The sequence below is a fragment of the Cydia splendana genome, chromosome 6 (assembly GCF_910591565.1).
Source record: "Cydia splendana chromosome 6, ilCydSple1.2, whole genome shotgun sequence".
Taxonomy (NCBI): Eukaryota; Metazoa; Arthropoda; class Insecta; order Lepidoptera; family Tortricidae; genus Cydia; species Cydia splendana.
In genome coordinates, this window is record NC_085965.1 from 17,288,395 (window position 1) to 17,307,930 (window position 19,536).

At 36.4% G+C, this 19,536-nt stretch overlaps 1 protein-coding gene across 1 annotated transcript; it reads right to left on the reverse strand.

The window, feature by feature from the left end:
• Positions 1–130: 130 nt before the first annotated feature.
• LOC134791895 (pupal cuticle protein 20-like) lies at positions 131–2,815 on the reverse strand. The gene is made up of 4 exons (XM_063763013.1): positions 2,563–2,815; positions 1,773–2,026; positions 757–1,002; positions 131–312 (listed from the first exon to the last, which is right to left on the reverse strand). Exons 1-4 carry the CDS (start codon positions 2,575–2,577, stop codon positions 249–251), a joined length of 579 nt encoding a protein of 192 aa, XP_063619083.1. The 5' UTR covers positions 2,578–2,815; the 3' UTR covers positions 131–248.
• Between the last annotated feature and the right edge of the window lie 16,721 nt (positions 2,816–19,536).

A 19,536-nucleotide genomic window follows, 5' to 3' on the forward strand; every position in this document is an offset into this window, starting at 1 on the left:
GTTTTCTTTGGAGTGTAAGTAAGGGTCACTCCATGTTCTGTTCATATAAGTATACCTATGTACTTATGTAAAAGTAAATTTTAACTAATTCCACAATTTCTCTCATAAATAAAAAATACTTTATTTTATACTCAAACATAATTTATTCTTCATGCATATTTACATCATAAAACTAACTAAACTAACGAATTAGTGCTAGGTCGTGGTATCACAGTCCATGGTGAGGTGAGTTAGTGTCGAGGGTGAGATCAGTAGTGGTAGCCGCCTGAACCGCCGTGGCCGCCGTTGCCGCTGGGGTTGTACTGGCCCTCGCTGGAAAATAATATTAAGTGTGGATTTTAAGAATAAGTAAAGTGTCGCACAGTTGGGCACTGAGAAAGATCACCACCCTGCAATTTTAGCGCAGTTGTTGAGAAATGCGTCCATCGATATTTATCTCGAAGAAAGTTCTTTGGGTTACATATTCTAATAGGTACCTATCTAACCTAGTTTTCTCAGTTTTGACTCTTGGTGGTTAAAAATACTGAATTATATAGATGTATAGTATACCCAAGAAAGCATTGCGCCGTGAAAGGCAAACATTTATCACAGGAGAGCACTACAAAATTCATGGCACCGTATTAGTGCAATCTTGTGATATTTTTGTTTTCGGACCAAATTCTTATATTTCCTTTTTATGCAATTATATTTTGTGTACCTAATTATCCAGTATAGCAGAATTATTGCGAGATGAAGAAGGACTTAGCATAGACTTACGAAGAAGGATTGCGCTTGTTGAACTCGATGGACTTGAGGATCGCGTCCGGGATGGGGGGCGGGGTGGGGATGTGGGAGCCTACGGGATGGAAGCCGTTCTGGTCGGCGGTGTAGGAGATGGAGATCTGCTGGCCGTCGGGGGCGGTGTAGGAGAAGCCTCCCTCCGCCGTGACAGCGGGGCCTTCGGGGCCGGGGGCGCGGGGGGCTCCGCTTTCCTGCGCTCTGATGCCGTTACCGGTCTCGTAGCTGTTGAAAAATGTATAACGTAATTTTAGACAGATTAAAGCACTGTATAATTAGAAAAAAGAAACTGACACAGTTGTAATTAATTGGAGGTTTTTTTTTAATTAGGTAGTCATTAACGATTTTTCATTACACGCGAGAAGTTAATACGAGCCCACCACGACAGTAACGAGACAGACGGCTCGATTCGGAAAATGAATCAGATTTCTACTAGACTTCAACAAGTTACGATATGGATAATTTAAAGATATTTGTAAGATAGATATGTCAAATTTGACGTTTCCGCGATTCTGGAGGTCCTCTTGAACGATTTCGACTAGTTATGACTTAGATATCCAAGTCACATCTAGTCGATATCTAATGTAGATCTAGTTGATCTCTAAATCGTCTCTAGATCTTGTGATTATCTCGAAATCCGAATAGGCCTGAGAGTCTCTCTCTCTAGTAATATAAATTGAATTCAGTACCTAGACATATTTTTAATAACGAACTCCTTTAGAAAATACAAAAAAAAAAAACATTAAGACTTCCTAATTTTTCGAAGGCGTGTGTTTGTCTGGTGCTCTGTCTAGAGTGTCTAGTCCACACTTAGATACTTATTTTTTGTATTTAGTTTAGAGTTATCTTGAACATGTACAGTCGACGTCAAAGATATGTTTACACTATTGCACCTTATTACTCCTTTCGGTAATTCGGTAATACGGTGAAAAATGTAAACATATCTTTGACGTCGACTGTACATATATAACTACACAAATCTGGTTCAGCCTTACCTATAACGATAGCTGCCATCTCCATTGTTCACGTTCTCAAATTTGGTGATAGGGATGTTAGCTCCTCCGTGGGATCCGCCGAACGACCCGCCACTCGATCCCCCGAATGATCCCCCACTCGATCCCCCAAACGATCCTCCTCCAAAAGATCCGCCAGAACCTCCATGGGAACCCCCGACGTGCGGGGGGAGGTATTGCTGCTCCAACCGCCCGCAGCAGGCCACGGCCAGCAACGCCGCGAAGGACAATTTGAACTGAAAAAGAAAAGCACATAAAATAGAATAGAATAGGATAATTTATTGATAATACTTAATTAGGAACACAGTACATGCACAGGAGGTGTCTGGTAAGCCCCAAACTAGGCTGAGCCTGTATCTTGGGCCTTACCAAAAAGAGTATGTAACAGTTGGAAACATCAAATCTAGATAACTTACAAATTATGTGTGAGGAGTGGGTGATAAGGTGTGAGAGCGTTTTAAAATGCTGAAGAGTCTTTAAACTCTAGGAGTAAATAATGATCTTCCTTGTTTTTCAAGAATGTTTTGGAATAGAATTCTACATTACACAGATTATGAATAGATAAAGTTACTAAAAGTCTGCACCATATTTTGTAAGATCATCAGGAACCCATAAATTTATAGTACTTAAGTCCAAAACAAAATCGTAATTCGCTACTGCAATACGTATTTTGAGGATATCCAGATCCATAAAAAAATACAATCTTTTTTTGTACTTGAACACTAGATGTTCTACTTTCGATGTGGAATTCAGGGATAACAATGGAACTCACCAGAGCAGTGGTCATAATTAGAGCAGTGCAATTAGGTGTTAACCTATTTCTCCGATGTTCAGCTGTTTACTGAATACTACTGCAGAGATGTACCTCGTTTTATATTGCTCGCTTTTGCCCTTTCTCGGTTGCTTCACCTTGGTGCGTGCTCTGCCGCTATCGCTGCATCCAAACGCCCCAAGCTTTTTTGACTTTAGACTGAAATTACTATCCCGTTAAGGATATAGATATCCTTTTTCGGGGAACACGCGCTTTGGGTGCGCGAATAGATTACGATTTGATACAACACATTATAATTTAAGGATACGTAGTTAGTTAGTTAGTTTTGCTGGGCATTTTCCGTAAATCGACATCTACTGTGCATCATCTGTATTTTACGTGAAACGACGTACCCCTACTCAAACCACCCCAGCTCCTCTACGAAAACTAGCAAGGTCTTCAGGTTGCTAACTGCCTCCTTCAGTGTGCAGGGATTCCCTAGGTATTTGCTCCTGTATACTTCTACCTGTTTACAGTCTAGGAGAATATGTTTTGTTGTTTCCTCTTAAGGAAAATAAGAATACCTATATTACGTAGGTATAGATTTTAAAATGATCTTAAAACAACGCCATATAGTGATTGATAATTAGAGTCTCTGTTATATAGCATTAAAAAAATAGGTACTTATTATGTTTACCGTAAACGAAATCTAATAATGCGGTGACCTGAAAGTAAATAAATTATATAAGTTAACTATATGTGCGGCTAGTGCCACGCAACTTAAGGCACCTGCACCAAATAATGTATGTACTTTTGTTAGTTCAACTCATTTCAATCACTTATTGAAATGACAGGTGTCAGGGAACCTTATTAAGAACTAAACAAACATAATGGACATTTATAGCATCATAATATTTTAGTGCTTGGCATTTACTTAGCTTATTGCAGTTCTGTCAATAAAGTTAAACTTCTTACATGCTTTACTCGTTTACTAGAGTTTAAACTATGTTTAATTATTAGGTTACGTTAGGTATTCACTAATTAGGAATAATAGATTCCAATTATACCTACGCAACAAAGTCGGATGCGTATGCGACACATAAGTACCTACTTAGGTAAACTATTTAGTTACTTAGTAAAACGTAAAATCTGGCATATCATAGTGTGACATAATTAGGTAGACAGTTTTTGAAACATTTATGTACCTATTCAAAGGTAATTTATCCACATAAATTTGTATTTAGTGCTATTGTGTAGTTGCATTTTAGTCAAAGCGACGGCCAACTACCGTATTACCGTTTAATGTTAAACGTTGGAAGTTCATCTCGCATCCGTATTCGCCACATTCGAATTACGTCAGTACCCATACCCGCGTCACAGAATAAATAATAGTACTAGGTACAGAAGACTCACTCTCTAAGAAAACGCGTCTGTTACGATCAGGAGAGATATGGCCGCTAGGTGGCGACAGCGCCACGCGCGGCTTATGGCTAGCCACCAAAATTGGTGTGGAACGGATGTACTTGTAGCTACCTGTAGCAAAGCGACGGAATCGCGGAGTGAGCCACGCCTGCCCGCGTTATCATTCTCCATTCGCTCATAGTATTATAAAAGTTTTGCTCGTTTGTTTATTTTTTGAAATTGGATAATGAAGCCTAAGAGGTGGCATTGTGAAAATCTAATGAAAATTGATACGGTACTTAGAAGTTATTCAACTTCACAGTAACTTTACCTGAATATTCGATAAGGCTTTTTAAGGGGAGTCAGTTTTACTACATAGCGTCTTAGGTTTATTTTAATTTATAAGTAATTTATACTTATGTTTAATTGTTACATTTCTATCTGTTTTACATTAAACGTATGTTTTTTTCGTAGGTAAGTGTTAGTAGCCTAACATAGTAAAGGGATTAAAAGCTTCTTCTTAAGTGATTGATTTACTTCAACATCCAACTTATGAAAACTATTGAAAGCTTTTTAGAAATAAAATATCTTCAGAATGAACATGTGACATCATGTGTTTTTGACTTTAAAAAACACTCATTCTCTAGCTAGGCTAGCGGGCGTGAGCCACAGCTAGAAATAAAGTTAATAATTTGACTAGCATACTGGGTAATAAATAATAAATACCTAGCTATTGTTCGTATGAAAATATTAACCCCAGCATCTCTTCAAAGCTAGTCAATAAATTTTATACTTACCTATTTGTAAGTAAAGCGCGTTAAATATCGAATGAATAGCTGAAGCACATACCTACTTTTAAATTATTCCAATCAAGTTTACGGACGAATTAATGAAAGAGGAGCCACAGGCAAAAGTAGTGTAATTTTATCTCAATGATAGGCAGTTCCGAATGTTCGCACTCGAGTCGATTGCAAAATACTTTTATTGTTTACAAAATTGATTCTGTATTATCAAGGCCGCCCATTTACGGGGAGATTCGCTTTAGTTCGATAAAATATTGGGCTATAGAGCATCGATGAGCCATATTGTGTTACCAGAAACTTCCAAAATTCCGTAGTTGTTGCGTGAGCAATTTTCGATTTGAGTAAAACCTATATGGGGGTATAGAGTCAGCATCAAAATTGTCAGCATTGGATCAGACTACGCGTCAAAAGTACGCGTCATTCTCTAATAGCTTAACTAAAAGATATATGTCTGATGAACAAATCTTTTGAACGCTATCTGTTAAGATATGTCTCTATGTGGAAAAGTATCTCAGGTGGCAGATACTTTTGGTGCGTTGTTTCATCGCTACCACTCGCTACTATCAGCCTGACTAAATATTACCTGTGTCCACACTAAGCAAGAATGGCCAGGATACCTAATATTTTTGTTCTCATTCACAGAAAGCTGATATGTGTCCAGTAATTAAATGTTCATGTTCTTTTGAAGCTAACGAAAATCTAGACAACGAAAATAACTTTATAATTGGCAATAATTATGCACTAGGTATTTTTCTTTCAAACCTTTATCATAACCAATTGATCCTTTTTGAAATGAACACGTCATAAAGTAAAGGAAGCAAAAGAACCATTTAGCGAAAAAACGAAGTATAATGTGATCAGTTTCATACACACTAATGACTTCTTGCAGTTGGACACAGGTGTACATTTTTTGCGCACACCATTCACATTGGGTTACATATCAGAATACTGAAAATGTATTTACCTAATGTCGAATCACCTATGCTCGATTCAACTATTTTTAAATTACCTAACGATCATTTTACCTAAACATTGAATGACCTAAGTTTATAATACCTAATCTCAATTAACCTAATGGATGAAACACCTAATGAACGTTTTACCTAATGCACATTTTACCTAACGCACGTTTTACCTAAAGCTATTATACCTAATGCATGAAACACCTAAAGCTGACATACCTAATGGACGATCAACCTAAAGCTGATATACCTAATGAACGATATACCTAAAGTTGATTTACCTAATGGATAAAATACCTAAAACTGTTATACCGAACGAACGAAATACCTAAAGTCGATATACCTAAAGGACGGAATACCTAAAATCGATATACCTAATGCATGTTGTACCGAAAGTCGATATACCTAATGGACGATATGCCTAAAGTTGATTTACCTATTGAACGAAATACCTAGAGCTAATATACCTAACGCACGTAACACCTAAAATTAATATACCTAATGCACGAAATACCTAAGGCTGGTATATGTTTTAAAATCCCTATTCGTTTTAAAAACCTATCCAACGATACCACACACTGTAGGGTTGAAGCGAAAATAAAATTCCACCCCCAATTTACGTGTGGGCGAGGTACCCTAAAAAATTTTTTTTAAAGATTATATTGTACGAGTTTGTTGGATTTATTGATTTATATATTTATGCCACATTGCAGCTTTCTAGCACTAACGATCACGGAGAAAGGCCACGGACAGACGGACAGATAGACAGACCGACATGGCGAAACTATAAGGGTTCCTAGTTGACTACGGAACCCTAAAAAAAGGAATGTATTATAAATTAATTTAAGCTTGACATTCTAATTTATTTTTGACTGCGCATAAACATTATATGATTTAAACTATTTTTTGCTTTTTGGTTTGAGTGTTTAATTTTAATCTGAATTTAATCAATAAATGTATAGATTATATTTTTTATTATAATTAATTACATATATACTGGGTCAAGCAGATCTTGTCAGTAGAAAAACCTTATATTATTTTTATTTTTATTCTTAATGCTATATTTACTTATATTATCTGCAGCAAAAGATTTCTTACAACGACTTTAGGCATTTCGTTTATTAGATACAGTCAACTGTAAAAATATGGGTGGAGCCAACTTATTCAAAAATATGTCCCATGTCCCATAGTTCTTAATTAGCTGACATAAGAGCTATGGGACATATTTTTGAGATGATTTGTGCACCCATATTTTTACAGTTGACTGTACCTAATAGGTATATCAACTTTATGTGTTACGTGCATTAGGTACTTATATTAACTTTAGGTATTTCGTTAGATAGGTAAATCAACTTTAGGGATATCGTACATTAGGTATATCGACTTTCGGTAGTACGTGGATTAGGTATATCGACTTTAGGTATTCCGTGCATTAGGTATATCGACTTTAGGTGTTTGGTTCGTTAGGCGTAACAGCTTTAGGTAATTCATGCAGTCGGTATGTCAGCTTTAGGTAATTCGTGCATTAGGTATATCAAAATTAGGTGTTTCGTGTATTAGGTATATTAACTTTAGGTATTTCATGTATTAGGTAAATCGGTTTTAGGTATTTCAAGCATTAGGTGTATCAAGTTTAGGTAGATCGACCATAGGTATTCTGAGCTTAGGTAAAACAATTATAGGTGAAACGTGCATTAGGTAATTCTTCATTAGGTGTTATGAGCTTAGGTTAATAAACCGTTAGGTGTTTAAAAAAATAGGTGAATCGAGCATAGGTGATTCGACATTAGGTAAATCAACTTTCGGTATTCTGATATGTAACCTCACATTGCCATCCGGCTGACACCGTAATACGGTTGACCTCGATCCCTTGAACTCACTGATACATATTTTACGAGTATTACGATCACATTACGTGTGTTACAATTACATCCTCACTTTTACCAATCTTGACCCGCCACAAAAGCATAAAATATCAATTAGTTATTCAAATTTACCTATAGACTATATGGTATTTATTAATTATTATTATTAGTTATAAGGTTTTTTGGAACACTTTTGCTTAATTTTAATTAGTGTCGGAATAAAAAACATATATTCTAGACTAGAATAAAATATGAACTTAATAATTCAGGGATGTCATTCGGTCAAGGGTTAATTTTCAAATAGGCATTTTTTGCTGTCCCACGGCTATAACTCGAAGACCTCAAAGTCCATAGGACTAAAATACTGGGTGTTTATATATTTCCATCCAATGTAATGTAAACTTTAAATATAATGTACAACTGTATCTTAAATATTATTTGTTTCTGACAAAATCGCATTTTAAGTTCCAAAAACGGCAAAATTTGCCGCTTGTTTGCGTGTCCCAGTGGCGGCACACACCCAATAAAAAAATCATAACTTTGGATGTAGACAACGTATTATTAATAACATTATATTTTTATAAAGAGCATTTTCTAGAGAATCTATATATATAAAACAAAGTCGTGTTTGTTCCAGCACCCATAACCCGAGAACGGCTGGACCGATTTTCATGGTTTTTGATTTGTTGGATTAGTCTTGGCCCAGAATAGCAGAATAACTGTTAAAACCATTGAAAAAATTTATATAAACAAAATAATGAAAGAAAAATCATTCCCATACAAAATGTTCCTAGGTAGGTATCTTACCTGTCAAACATTTGATGTTCATCCCGTCGATACGGTAAACTCTTACCTCAAATTAAAGAACGTATTTAAAAAAGGGTTTCGAATCGACAAGATATATCCACAATATTAGGATTACGCCGTATTTGAGATTTTAAAATTGTAAAATAGTGACAGTAATGACAACGGATTGACATATTTATATTTATGCATGCACTATAGTGATGAGGCTAACCATAAGGTTACATCACGTTTGTCAAATGTAGCGATTATAAAAGAATTAGTCGAATCGATTTTACTGCCGATTTTTGCAACTTTGTATTATTAAATAACCTTTTTTTCACATCGAATTTCATTTTATTGTCATTTGGTTTTTGTTTTAATTGTATCGTTTTTTATTTAGGGTTCCGCACCCAAAGGGTAAAACGGGACCCTATTACTAAGACTCCGCTGTCCGTCCGTCCGTCTGTCACCAGGCTGTATCTCACAAACCGTGACAGATAGACAGTTGAAATTTTCACAGATGCTGTATTTCTGTTGCCGCTATAACAACAAATATTAAAACCAAAATAAACCAATGCTTAGCATATTATTATTTAGCATAATTTTTATTTGAACACAATTTTATTTAGCAGATGTTCATTTTACCACGATTTATTTAGAAAAATAGTTACTAAGCAAATGTTTTATTATACCTAACTATTTATTGTTAAATAACGTTTGCCCAAATTGAAACTTCGCATACTTTTTATTGGATCACAATTATATTTAGCATTTTTATGGTTATTTTGTTATGACCCTAAAAACGAAATTGCTCCCAGAGATAGGTAGGTTATGGTTATTTTTTTTTATGACCTGTAAAACGAAACTGCTCCCAGAGATAGGTAGGTTAGGGTTATTTTCTTTTGCATGACCCTAAAAACGAAAATGCTCCCAGAGATAGGTAGGTTAGGGTTATTTTTTTTATGACCCATAAAACGAAACTGCTCCCAGAGATAGGTAGGTTATGATTATTTTTTTATGACCCTAAAAACGAAACTGCTCCCAGAGATAGGTAGGTTACGGTTATTTTTTTTATGACCCGTAAAACGAAACTGCTCCCAGAGATAGGTAGGTTAGGGTTTTTTTTTATGACCCGTAAAACGAAACTGCTCCCAGAGATAGGTAGGTTAGGGTTATTTTTTTATGACCCTAAAAACGAAACTGCTCCCAGGGATAGATAGGTTATTCACAATATTAGGCGAAAAATAATTTATGCCTATCAATACATTCGACATAACAATGAAAGACATTTTGAAACATGACCAACTAAATATTTTGCCATACAATAATATTGTAAATAATCATTAGCGACATGTTATATATGCGAAACATTGGTTTGCCATCTGATAGTTTTGTCAAATGATACTATGGGAAAAATAGTTTGGGAAGTGATAATTTGCCACACAATTTTCGGCCACATATTAGTAAACCATGGGTGACCGTTTTTTTGCCGTTTTTTGCATTGCACCGTACCATAATGCAAAAAACGGCAAAAAAAAAAACGGTCACCCATCCAAGTACTGACCCCGCCCGACGTTGCTTAACTTCGGTCAAAAATCACGTTTGTTGTATGGGAGCCCCACTTAAATCTTTATTTTATTCTGGTTTTACAATTTATAAGTTTATTCAGAGACCAAACTTTTATATCCGCAACGCAGGCTTCGTCAGGTAAACACAAATTTACAATCAGCTACAGGCATCGTCACAAAAAACTACAGCGATAAAATCCGCAACAGGCTTCGTCAACTCAACTACTCTAAAAATACACATTAATAAGAAGAAAAAAAAAAAAAAAAAAAAAAAAAAACCTACAAATAAAATACACCCTCCAACTCACCGCCAGCAGGCAGTGTACCCAACAAGCTGGCCGCATTTCCCCGTTGAATAGCGATGCTAATTCTCTGGGCAAAATACTGGCCAGCCCTTTGGTCACCCGAGGCGTCGACCAAACGCGAGGCCAAATCCTTATATAAGCGCCGGGCGCTGGGCCCCCACGACCCTAACGTCTCCACCCCAAAAGGCTCAAATATGTAGCCACTGCCGAGCACTGTCTGGTTTAGTATTTGTTGTTATAGCGGCAACAGAAATACATCATCTGAGAAAATTTCAACTGTCTATCTATCACGGTTCGTGAGATACAGCCTTGTGACAGACGGACGGACGGACGGACAGCGGAGTCTTAGTAATAGGGTCCCGTTTTACCCTTTGGGTACGGAACCCTAAAAAACAAATGCATACATGTACCTCGGTGAAACGAAGTTCACCGGGTCAGCTAGTTGATTTAATAATATCGATAATTTAATGAGTTGTTTAATAAAACAAGGGAAGCCTTTTTTTCGTTGTCCCGCGCGGCACTTGTTTTGTTATGACTTAAAGATACCCCCCAAAATTTTCTTTGTCTATTGAATAACGGTTAGATTAAATTTACGACGCAATAGTGCGGTTAGTTGGGCGTCGTTCAACATCGATAGTGGACGTGGAAGCAGTTTTATTTATATAAAAACAGGCAAGAATCTCTTTCGATATATTTTGGTACAACTACAACGACATTTGTATGGACGCTTAATATGTTGGTATACAGTCGTAATAAAAATATGTATTTTACAATAATAGTTACAAATATAGTGTTAAAATATATCGTAGAGTAAATAAGTGAATCGGTTATATGGTGTAGGAAATTTCGCAATAAAATATTATTGGCAACATTTGTATGGTGACATTTGTACGGCTATTTTGACCGTATAAATGTCGATTGTGGTATACAAATGTCGAAAAGGTGCCATACAAATGTTGTCAGGGTCTTACAAATGCCACAAAAACAATAAATAGTGCCATAAAAATGTTGATACTGCCATACAATCTCGAAAAAATGCCATATATACACATATATACTACTGGGTGACATGAACGCGCACACCCTGGGACTAGGTTTAGTGCGGAGCTTCAGTCTTTTTGTGATGAGCAGCTATGGATTTGGAGCGACTTTAGCTTGCTTGGGAATGTTCAGAATACCCATACGTTCTATAGTCAATCACATGCGACGGAGAGATGGTTAGACCATTGTATCACCACTGCAGCCGCGCACCGTACGATTAATGGGTTATCCGCAAATGGTCTAAAACGCAAAATGACTAGTGTGTTGTTTTGCCTAAATCGCAATTAGTCTACATCGCAAACGGTCTAGAACGCAAAATGCCCGAATTATTTTTCCGTTTTATCGTAACTTTATAGCGATGTCGACGGAGCCCCGCTTCCGCGGGGCTCCTATTCTTTGCTGTTTGGCCTTCGGCCATTTGAAGATACCTAACGAACCTAACCTACCTATGTAAAATGTGGTGATATAAAAATTGGGCATTTTGCGTTCTAGACCGTTTGCGATGTAGACTAATTGCGATTTAGGCAAAACAACACACTAGTCATTTTGCGTTTTAGACCATCTGCGGATAACCTCGATTAATAGCATTAGTATTATGTATGATGTTCAATGGTCTGATCATTTTCCTCTGGTGGTTGATTGCAGCTTTTCTGATAGTGTAAGGACGCAGCCACTTTCTAGAACAGTGTCAAAGGGTCACGGTAGAATAAAATGGGGGCATATAAACATGCAGCAAATTAATAATTATGGATTATTTTGTAAATCAAAATTATACGTAATTTATGATTCTAGTCAATGTCATTGCAATGATAGCTCCAAATGTGATAGTAATTTTATTTTAGAATATATATTAATAGCTTTTACGATATATATTATTACTGTTCTACAACGTGGTGCGAAAGAAAGTGCAGGTTCGGATGCTGATGCGCCAAGGAGTAAAAATAAAAAGCCAATAACTGGCTGGAATTATCACGTTCGGAGTAGCCATGAAGTGGCTAAGCATGAGTTTCGGAACTGGATTTTAAATGGAAGACCCAATAATGTCGATATTTAAACGTCCATATCTACGTTACTATAAAAAGTAAAGTGGTCCCTCGTACAGTATATTTTTTGTTGTTAAAAACCTTTTCTAAAGCGATGATTAAAAATCTGATTTCAAAATAAAAAAAATTGCATACAAATGTCGAAAAAGCACCCTCTTCAAAAACTGACCCTCAAACTCTCATCTTCTCTAATTTTGAATCTCTCGAATTCACCGAATCTCAACTTAAATACATAAAGCTAACTCTGCATGGCATTTACAATGACAAAGTATGGATATGTCATCTTCATTGTCAAATTTCTAATATGACGTCATTTGTTCAAGTCGGTGCAAAGTTAGGTTAGACGGACTGCATAATTTACTTAGGTATCAATGTCAATGAGAATAACACTGCCTGGGGGCCGATTTTTGAATTTCAACCTCTCGATGTCGTGTTTTTCTTTCAATAATATTTCCACTACTAGGCATTTCAATTCTGCTAATAGAATTGAAAACGAGTGGTCGATACCACTTGATTCTAAATTTCTATCGCTCGTATTTAAAATATTAGCATTTCGCCGTTTTCCACCGATTTTCGAGTGACGAAATCGAGCGATCAAAATTCAAAAATCGCCCCCGTACAAGGCATTTAATTCTACTAATAGAATTCAAAACGAGTGGTCAATACCACTCGATTCCCAATTTCTATCACTCGTATTTCAAAAATTAGCATTTTGCTGTTCTCCACCGATTTTCGAGTGACGAAATCCACAACGCGGCCGTACGTGATCTATAAATTAACTGTTAATAACTTGTTATTATTAAGCAACATACCTATCTATGATTTACGATCACGAATAAATACAGAGTATTACTAAAAGCTTTCATTAGGTACGAATACATACATCTTAGAGCATTACCCAAAAACTTCTGACAATTGCCTGTTCCTATCCAGATTGAACTAGTTCGTTTGAAATGATTGCTTGAGATTCAATTCCAAGACTCAGCGATGATTGCATTGTGAGTACAATGAGAAGCTAAGGTATTGAATTGTCTTTCCATTTCTAATAAGGATAAGTTCTCATTTTCCGTAAGATGGAATTATGTTTTCAATCTATGTATAGATAAGTATGTTTTATGATTAATGAATAAACCTGAAAGGGGAAACTAACCCAGGCAAATTGCCCCTTCTGTAAGTAAGTACCTAATCCTGTATTCAAATTGTTATTACACCAAAATGTGGAACATGCTTACCTACTTATAGTTCGTTCATCTTTATTATGGTAAATTCTTTGTCTAAAAATATTCTAGTTCTACCTATCATATTTAGTACCTTTATTCCGTTTATAATTATATACAAGAGGAACAGTGTCATCCCTCGTCAGTATAATTTTAAAATTCGTCTTTGCATTAGTCCTACGTTTTTTTAGGAGTTTTTCTCCAAGAAATTTAAATAAGCCATGGAAATAGATTTTCCTTAGCTCATAAAATTTGTGGACAAATTTGATTGTCTCGGATGTCCCTTGCCCCGCCGTGGGAAAGCCCGGGGAATAGGTAACCGTCCTTTTCAGTTTTTCTGATTTGCATGACAACTTCAACTCCCGAGAGTGTGTATTTTTTAGCTGGAATTGACTTACGGCTTTATCGAGTAAGATTGTTGTGACTAAAAAGAGCGGTGTGTAAGGATAACCGTCTATTTTATTGTGCTAATAAAAAGACAAAATGAATGATAATACTGATACCCGAGCAAGCGAAAGACCCCAAAATTGAACCACGAGCGTAGCGAGTGTTCCGAAAAGTGGAATCTTGATTGTTGCGAGGGTTTGAAGGCACGAGGGTTAAACGGGTTAAACAAATCTTGCCACCAAATGAAACAAAACAACTAGGTAAGAACTGCCACTTAACTTAGGCGGGTGAACGACATGGCTGTGTGTGCTTAATTTCTATTAATGTAATTCATTCATTTATATAATTCATTCATAATAAGTTAATCGTATGACTAACCGAAATATAAGGGCAGCGGCAAGATTGTTAACAACTTGACCCTTCGTGTAATGAGCCTTTTTTGGCTATAATTTTTCTTTATTATTCCTGCAAATAGATTTAATTTTGCCCCTCATCTAAAGTAAATTCAGTAAAAAAATGGTAAAACGTCGTTCCATCAACAAATTTCATTGTCGCGGAATCCTCATTGGTATCGTTGCCTAAAACGAATCTGTGGGCTGAATGAAAAATTAAAAATGTAATATCTCATCTCGGTGACTTCAGTAGGAATTGTTTAAAAAAATGAGGTTTTTCCCAGTGTTCATTTCTTTAAAATGATAAAGAACTCTCCTGTCAAATATAAATAAAATTACTAACTTTTGAACAATGCTGTTATTTACTTATCATGAAAATAAAAATGTGCATACAATACGTATTCCTTATTAACCTATATACTATTTCAACTAGATATAAACAATTAAACACTGTCCAGATTGAGATATATTAAAAACCATATTCGTTTTGTGTGTAGTGTACTTGCTCTACAAATGTGCAAAGTTGCAGAAAGTCCAAAGAGCTAAAATTTTAAGCAAATTAGTTATTAATAAGTACCTACTTATAATAATTGGATCCGCTGAAAGGCGAACCTTCAATTTCTGAACCCTTGAAAGAGCAAATCGTTCAATTACAGACGATCGATTGAGATGTTGTTGCTCAACCAAACCAAATCTATTGAAAAAGAAATAAGACCAGCATCCTTATTCACTGCACGCCTTGAACTTTCGTGTATCTTGGAATTTCCGAGCAGTTTTAGGTCGATGGCTCTCACTTAATAATAGCAATCCGTGCCCTGCCCTAACTCGACTACCGATGGATAAATGCATTCATAACTCAGAAACAGGCATAACACGGAATTAGGTTCTATAACATTGTAGAACGATCGCCGCTGTCACTTGTCTGATTGCGGATTATATTTTAATTATATTTTAATGCTGACGCAACTCGTTTTTAATTATTATTGTAAGAAAACCTAAATGACCTCCATGTATGTGTATTTTAAACGTAAAATAACATTTGCACTGCGTGTGCTAACAAAATCGTTGCAGACTTTTCTTGGTCTAATTCTAGAATACTTATTTTTTCCTTTATTGGGATTAGTCCGGTTTCATCACGTCTTCCTCTACTCTCCGTAGAAAAGCAATTTGTAAATATTATGTGATATTTCATACATGATGTAAAATGTCCTAAGAAAATCATTGTTTCGAGCAGGGGTTCAAACTTGTTTCTAAGTTCTAACTCGCCACCATCGGTTTGAAAGGCGAATTCTATGTTATTTTATATCAACGAATGTCTTCGAGCAACACCGGCTTCCGACACATCGGAAGGGAGGGGCCCAAGCGATATCTCACCGTACAAATCTTTCTGCCATTTTTCGCGGGGGGGAAAGGTGCACACAGTCGCACTTCTCACACACTTACATACAGAATCCAATCTGTAATGACGACACAAATACATAGAAAATGACACACGTCAAAGACAAATCTTGCAAACCTCGATCTCTTTTTGTGTACGGACGAGTGACAAGTGTCACAACACGCACACTAACACATTTTCGTTGAAGTATGTTATTGTATTCTGAGAGATGAGAAGTCGGATTTGTCGCTCGACCGATCCGCAATTTGTACTGAGCGAGCAAAATCGATAAATCCAACAATTACATGAGACTAAAATATAATAATTGTGTTTTAATGTAATTAAACGTATGATATGTAAAAAAAAATATTACATGTGAAATGTAACACTTTCTTTTTGTAAATTTGATGTCCCCGACCTCTTTTTATAACAAAAAACCGAGCAACCAGGCATTTTTGTGCAGCAGTGTTCACGCGCGCGTCTGGACTCGGTCTAGTGAAAAATCCAAGTGCAACTAGTTTTATTACCCGCGCTAGATTAGATTGACGCGCTAATCTTGTACCTCGGCATAGGGGAAATAGTGCGAATGCCGCCTCCCTTCCGTGTTGCTCGAAGACGAATGTAGAAGAGAGCATTTTACTTGTATACTGTACAGACCTACGTAGTGCTTATGTTTATTCTATGGTATTCCCTGCTGATGATTGATGAGTCTGTCTTGTCACATTTGTCACTACTATAAAATGACATGTTTGGATTTTATGTAAATTTATCAAAGTAAAAGTTACTTAAACTTGCTTCCTCGTTCACTTTGGATTCAAAATCTTACAATGTTTATGCCCAGTTTTTGTATCAAATTAATTGAGCTTGTAAGTATACATAATATATATCGTAATATTACATTTCAGATAATCTAATATAAGAATTACTTAAATGTTTTTTTATATATCTTCTTTATTTTCTAAATTATTGCGGATAATTATATTGGACAACACATCAGGGACATCATGATCTGGTAGAAACAAACGCTGATGGAGGCTAACCATTAAAACCATATTCACAATTTGTGTCATTTTCTAATTTGAAATCAACCTTATTACAACCGACAATGTGGTACCTTTTGGTTGAGAACGTCACATTTATTAACACAGCTATCAAATACATTTAGGAAGAACAATCGTTAATATGAGGTTTTACAAAGCCAAAAATGACATTCATATTAGATCGAAATCACCAATTTTCTATAACCGAAAATCTCCAAAAGGCTCTAAAAGGCTTTTATTAACGTGAAAGCGCAAGTTCCACCCAGAAGGAGAAAAGTCTGCATCGGTGTCCCAATTCCCATTTTCTGTTTCAACAGGCGATAGCATCAGCCTGCCTTATGCTACAACAGTACAGTTATGACCTGACAGACCTGTCCACACTCATCCTTTGTTCCGGCACATACCTGGGCTTCATATTGGTAATTACAGGAGAACTTATTGGTGAGATAATTATTTATTATGTCATTAGTTCAAAAAACTCAAGACCGATCTCAGTATCGTGTCATTGGAGAGGCCTATGTCTATGTATGATGGGCTAATGATGATGATGATGTCATTAGAGTAGGTACATATTAGGTAGGTAAAGTCGAAATGTACAATGAAAGATTTTTAGCTTTCAGCCCTTCTTTCATGCCCTGAAAGTTCAAAACATTGCTTACTGCTAACAATCGCAATCATAATCGCTCAATCGTCAAACTAAGAGTAGAAAATCTAGATTTCCCAACACAAATCTAAAAGTCGCATTTGTACAAACAGATAAAAATAATATGTAAGAAACAACGTCACATGAAGGGTCATAAATACCAAGACACGCAAACACTCGAATTTGTTGTACTTACTACAAGTTTTTACGATCAAATTTAGAACCTGTCCCTAGCGCGGTACAAATTACACGCAATCCCAGACTTGCTATGTCAAAACACTAGGAACCTATACATGTGCAACCATTGAGCCGTTACCTGCCCTCACTCCCTGTGTTGCTTAATGCTAATGGATGAATAGTTATCGTGCAAATAAGCGTTAGCTGTCAGCATGGTTGTCTAACTCCAGTAAGACAGCTTAATGAGCGTAAAAAGACGTAAGCTTAAAACATATACGTAAACTTTTCTTGTGGTAAATACTTAGAGTAAACGAAAATACGCAGCAATAACTAACGCCTGATAAAAACGGGGCGCATGTCGCTAGTAGTAACAAAGCGTTAATGTTTTAGGGGAGATGGTATTCGCGCCGCTGGACGTCATCCAAGACGTGTACTTTAGCGTGCTGGGGATGGCCATGTTCGCCACGTGCGGCTGGGTCCTGTACACGGCGCGCACGGACCCTGAGCGCAACCCGCGAATGGAGGACACGTTCGTGTCGTACGCGGTGGCCCTCAACGCCGTCAACGTCGTCATCATGTTCTGCGACACGAGGGTGTCCACCGTGTCGGCGGAAGCGAATTGTCCTGGGTGCCAGTAAGCAGACGATGATTCTTATCTAAATAGAATGCGGCATAAGCGGTAAAGACGCGCAACAAAGAAGCGGCACGCTTTAAAAGAGGCATACAGTGAATTCAGACTATACCGAGCTTGACAAAGTACCTACATCGAATTTTAAAACTGTCTCAACGTGAGCTATGACAAATTCTAAAGCAAGTATATTATGCATGAGGAAAATGCAGTTAACGCTTCAGATACGTACTGTGTTAACTTATTGATGTAAAAATACCTACAATCTAGTCGTGAATAAACTAAGTACCTACACTGATACTGTTTGTATAAATGCGACTATAGATTTTCAACAATAAAATATTTTATGAGCAAAGCAATACTCGCTGTATTACTTATTTGTTTTTGGTTTAAAACTTGAGGTGTACCTACTAGAAAGTTATCTGCAGAGGGTGTTCCCTACACTTGCACTTCTGTTGAACTCCGATTAAACAATTTTATTTTTTGACATAGTGTTATTTATCGTAACTTAATTGCTTGGTTTACTAATGTGTTGCAGAAAGATTTTTGACATATTTTTGTATTGCATAATGTTACTTGGCAGAAATGTCGTTTGGCAGAATTTCCTTTCCCATATATCATTTAGCATACAATCATTTGCAGAGTTTTAAAATCCAGAACCATATTTTGGCATACTGTTGATGATCATAATAGTCTTTTAAACGAGTATTAATTTCGCAGATAAATGTATTGCATAATATTTAGGTAGCATAAAGTTATCAAGATGCATTAAAGTTAATCAGATGAATTACTTCAATCACTTGCATTATTGTACTAATAATATATATTGCATTGTTGTAATAATAATTTTGTACTTTGAGAAATTGTTTTTATTTAATTTGAGGACTTTCAAATTTATTCTCTTTAGCGAAGTGGTAACATACCGACGGACAGAGTTATGATGGAATTGCTGTTTACTAGTTTTTAAAGTGTTTATGGTGTATGTGTATATGGTAAAAGAATCAGTAAGTATGAAGTCTGTCGGGTAATAAAATAATATTATAAAAAAATTGCTCCATTTATTTATAATAGCCAGTACGTATATCAATATTATGCTCTAACCTAATCAATTCTTCTGGCAGTTGTTCGTTTTTGTAGGAAGTCACAGCTCTAACCTAACCTAACCCACTTTTCTGGTGGCCGTTCGTTTTGTACGAGGTCGCAGTTCTAACCTAACCTAACCCACTTTTCTGGTGGCCGTTCGTTTTGTATGAGGTCGCAGTTCTAACCTAACCTAACCCACTTTTCTGGGAGCCGTTCGTTTTATACAGGAAGCCGCAGTTACAACCTAACATAATCTTCTTATCTGGCACAGGTTCA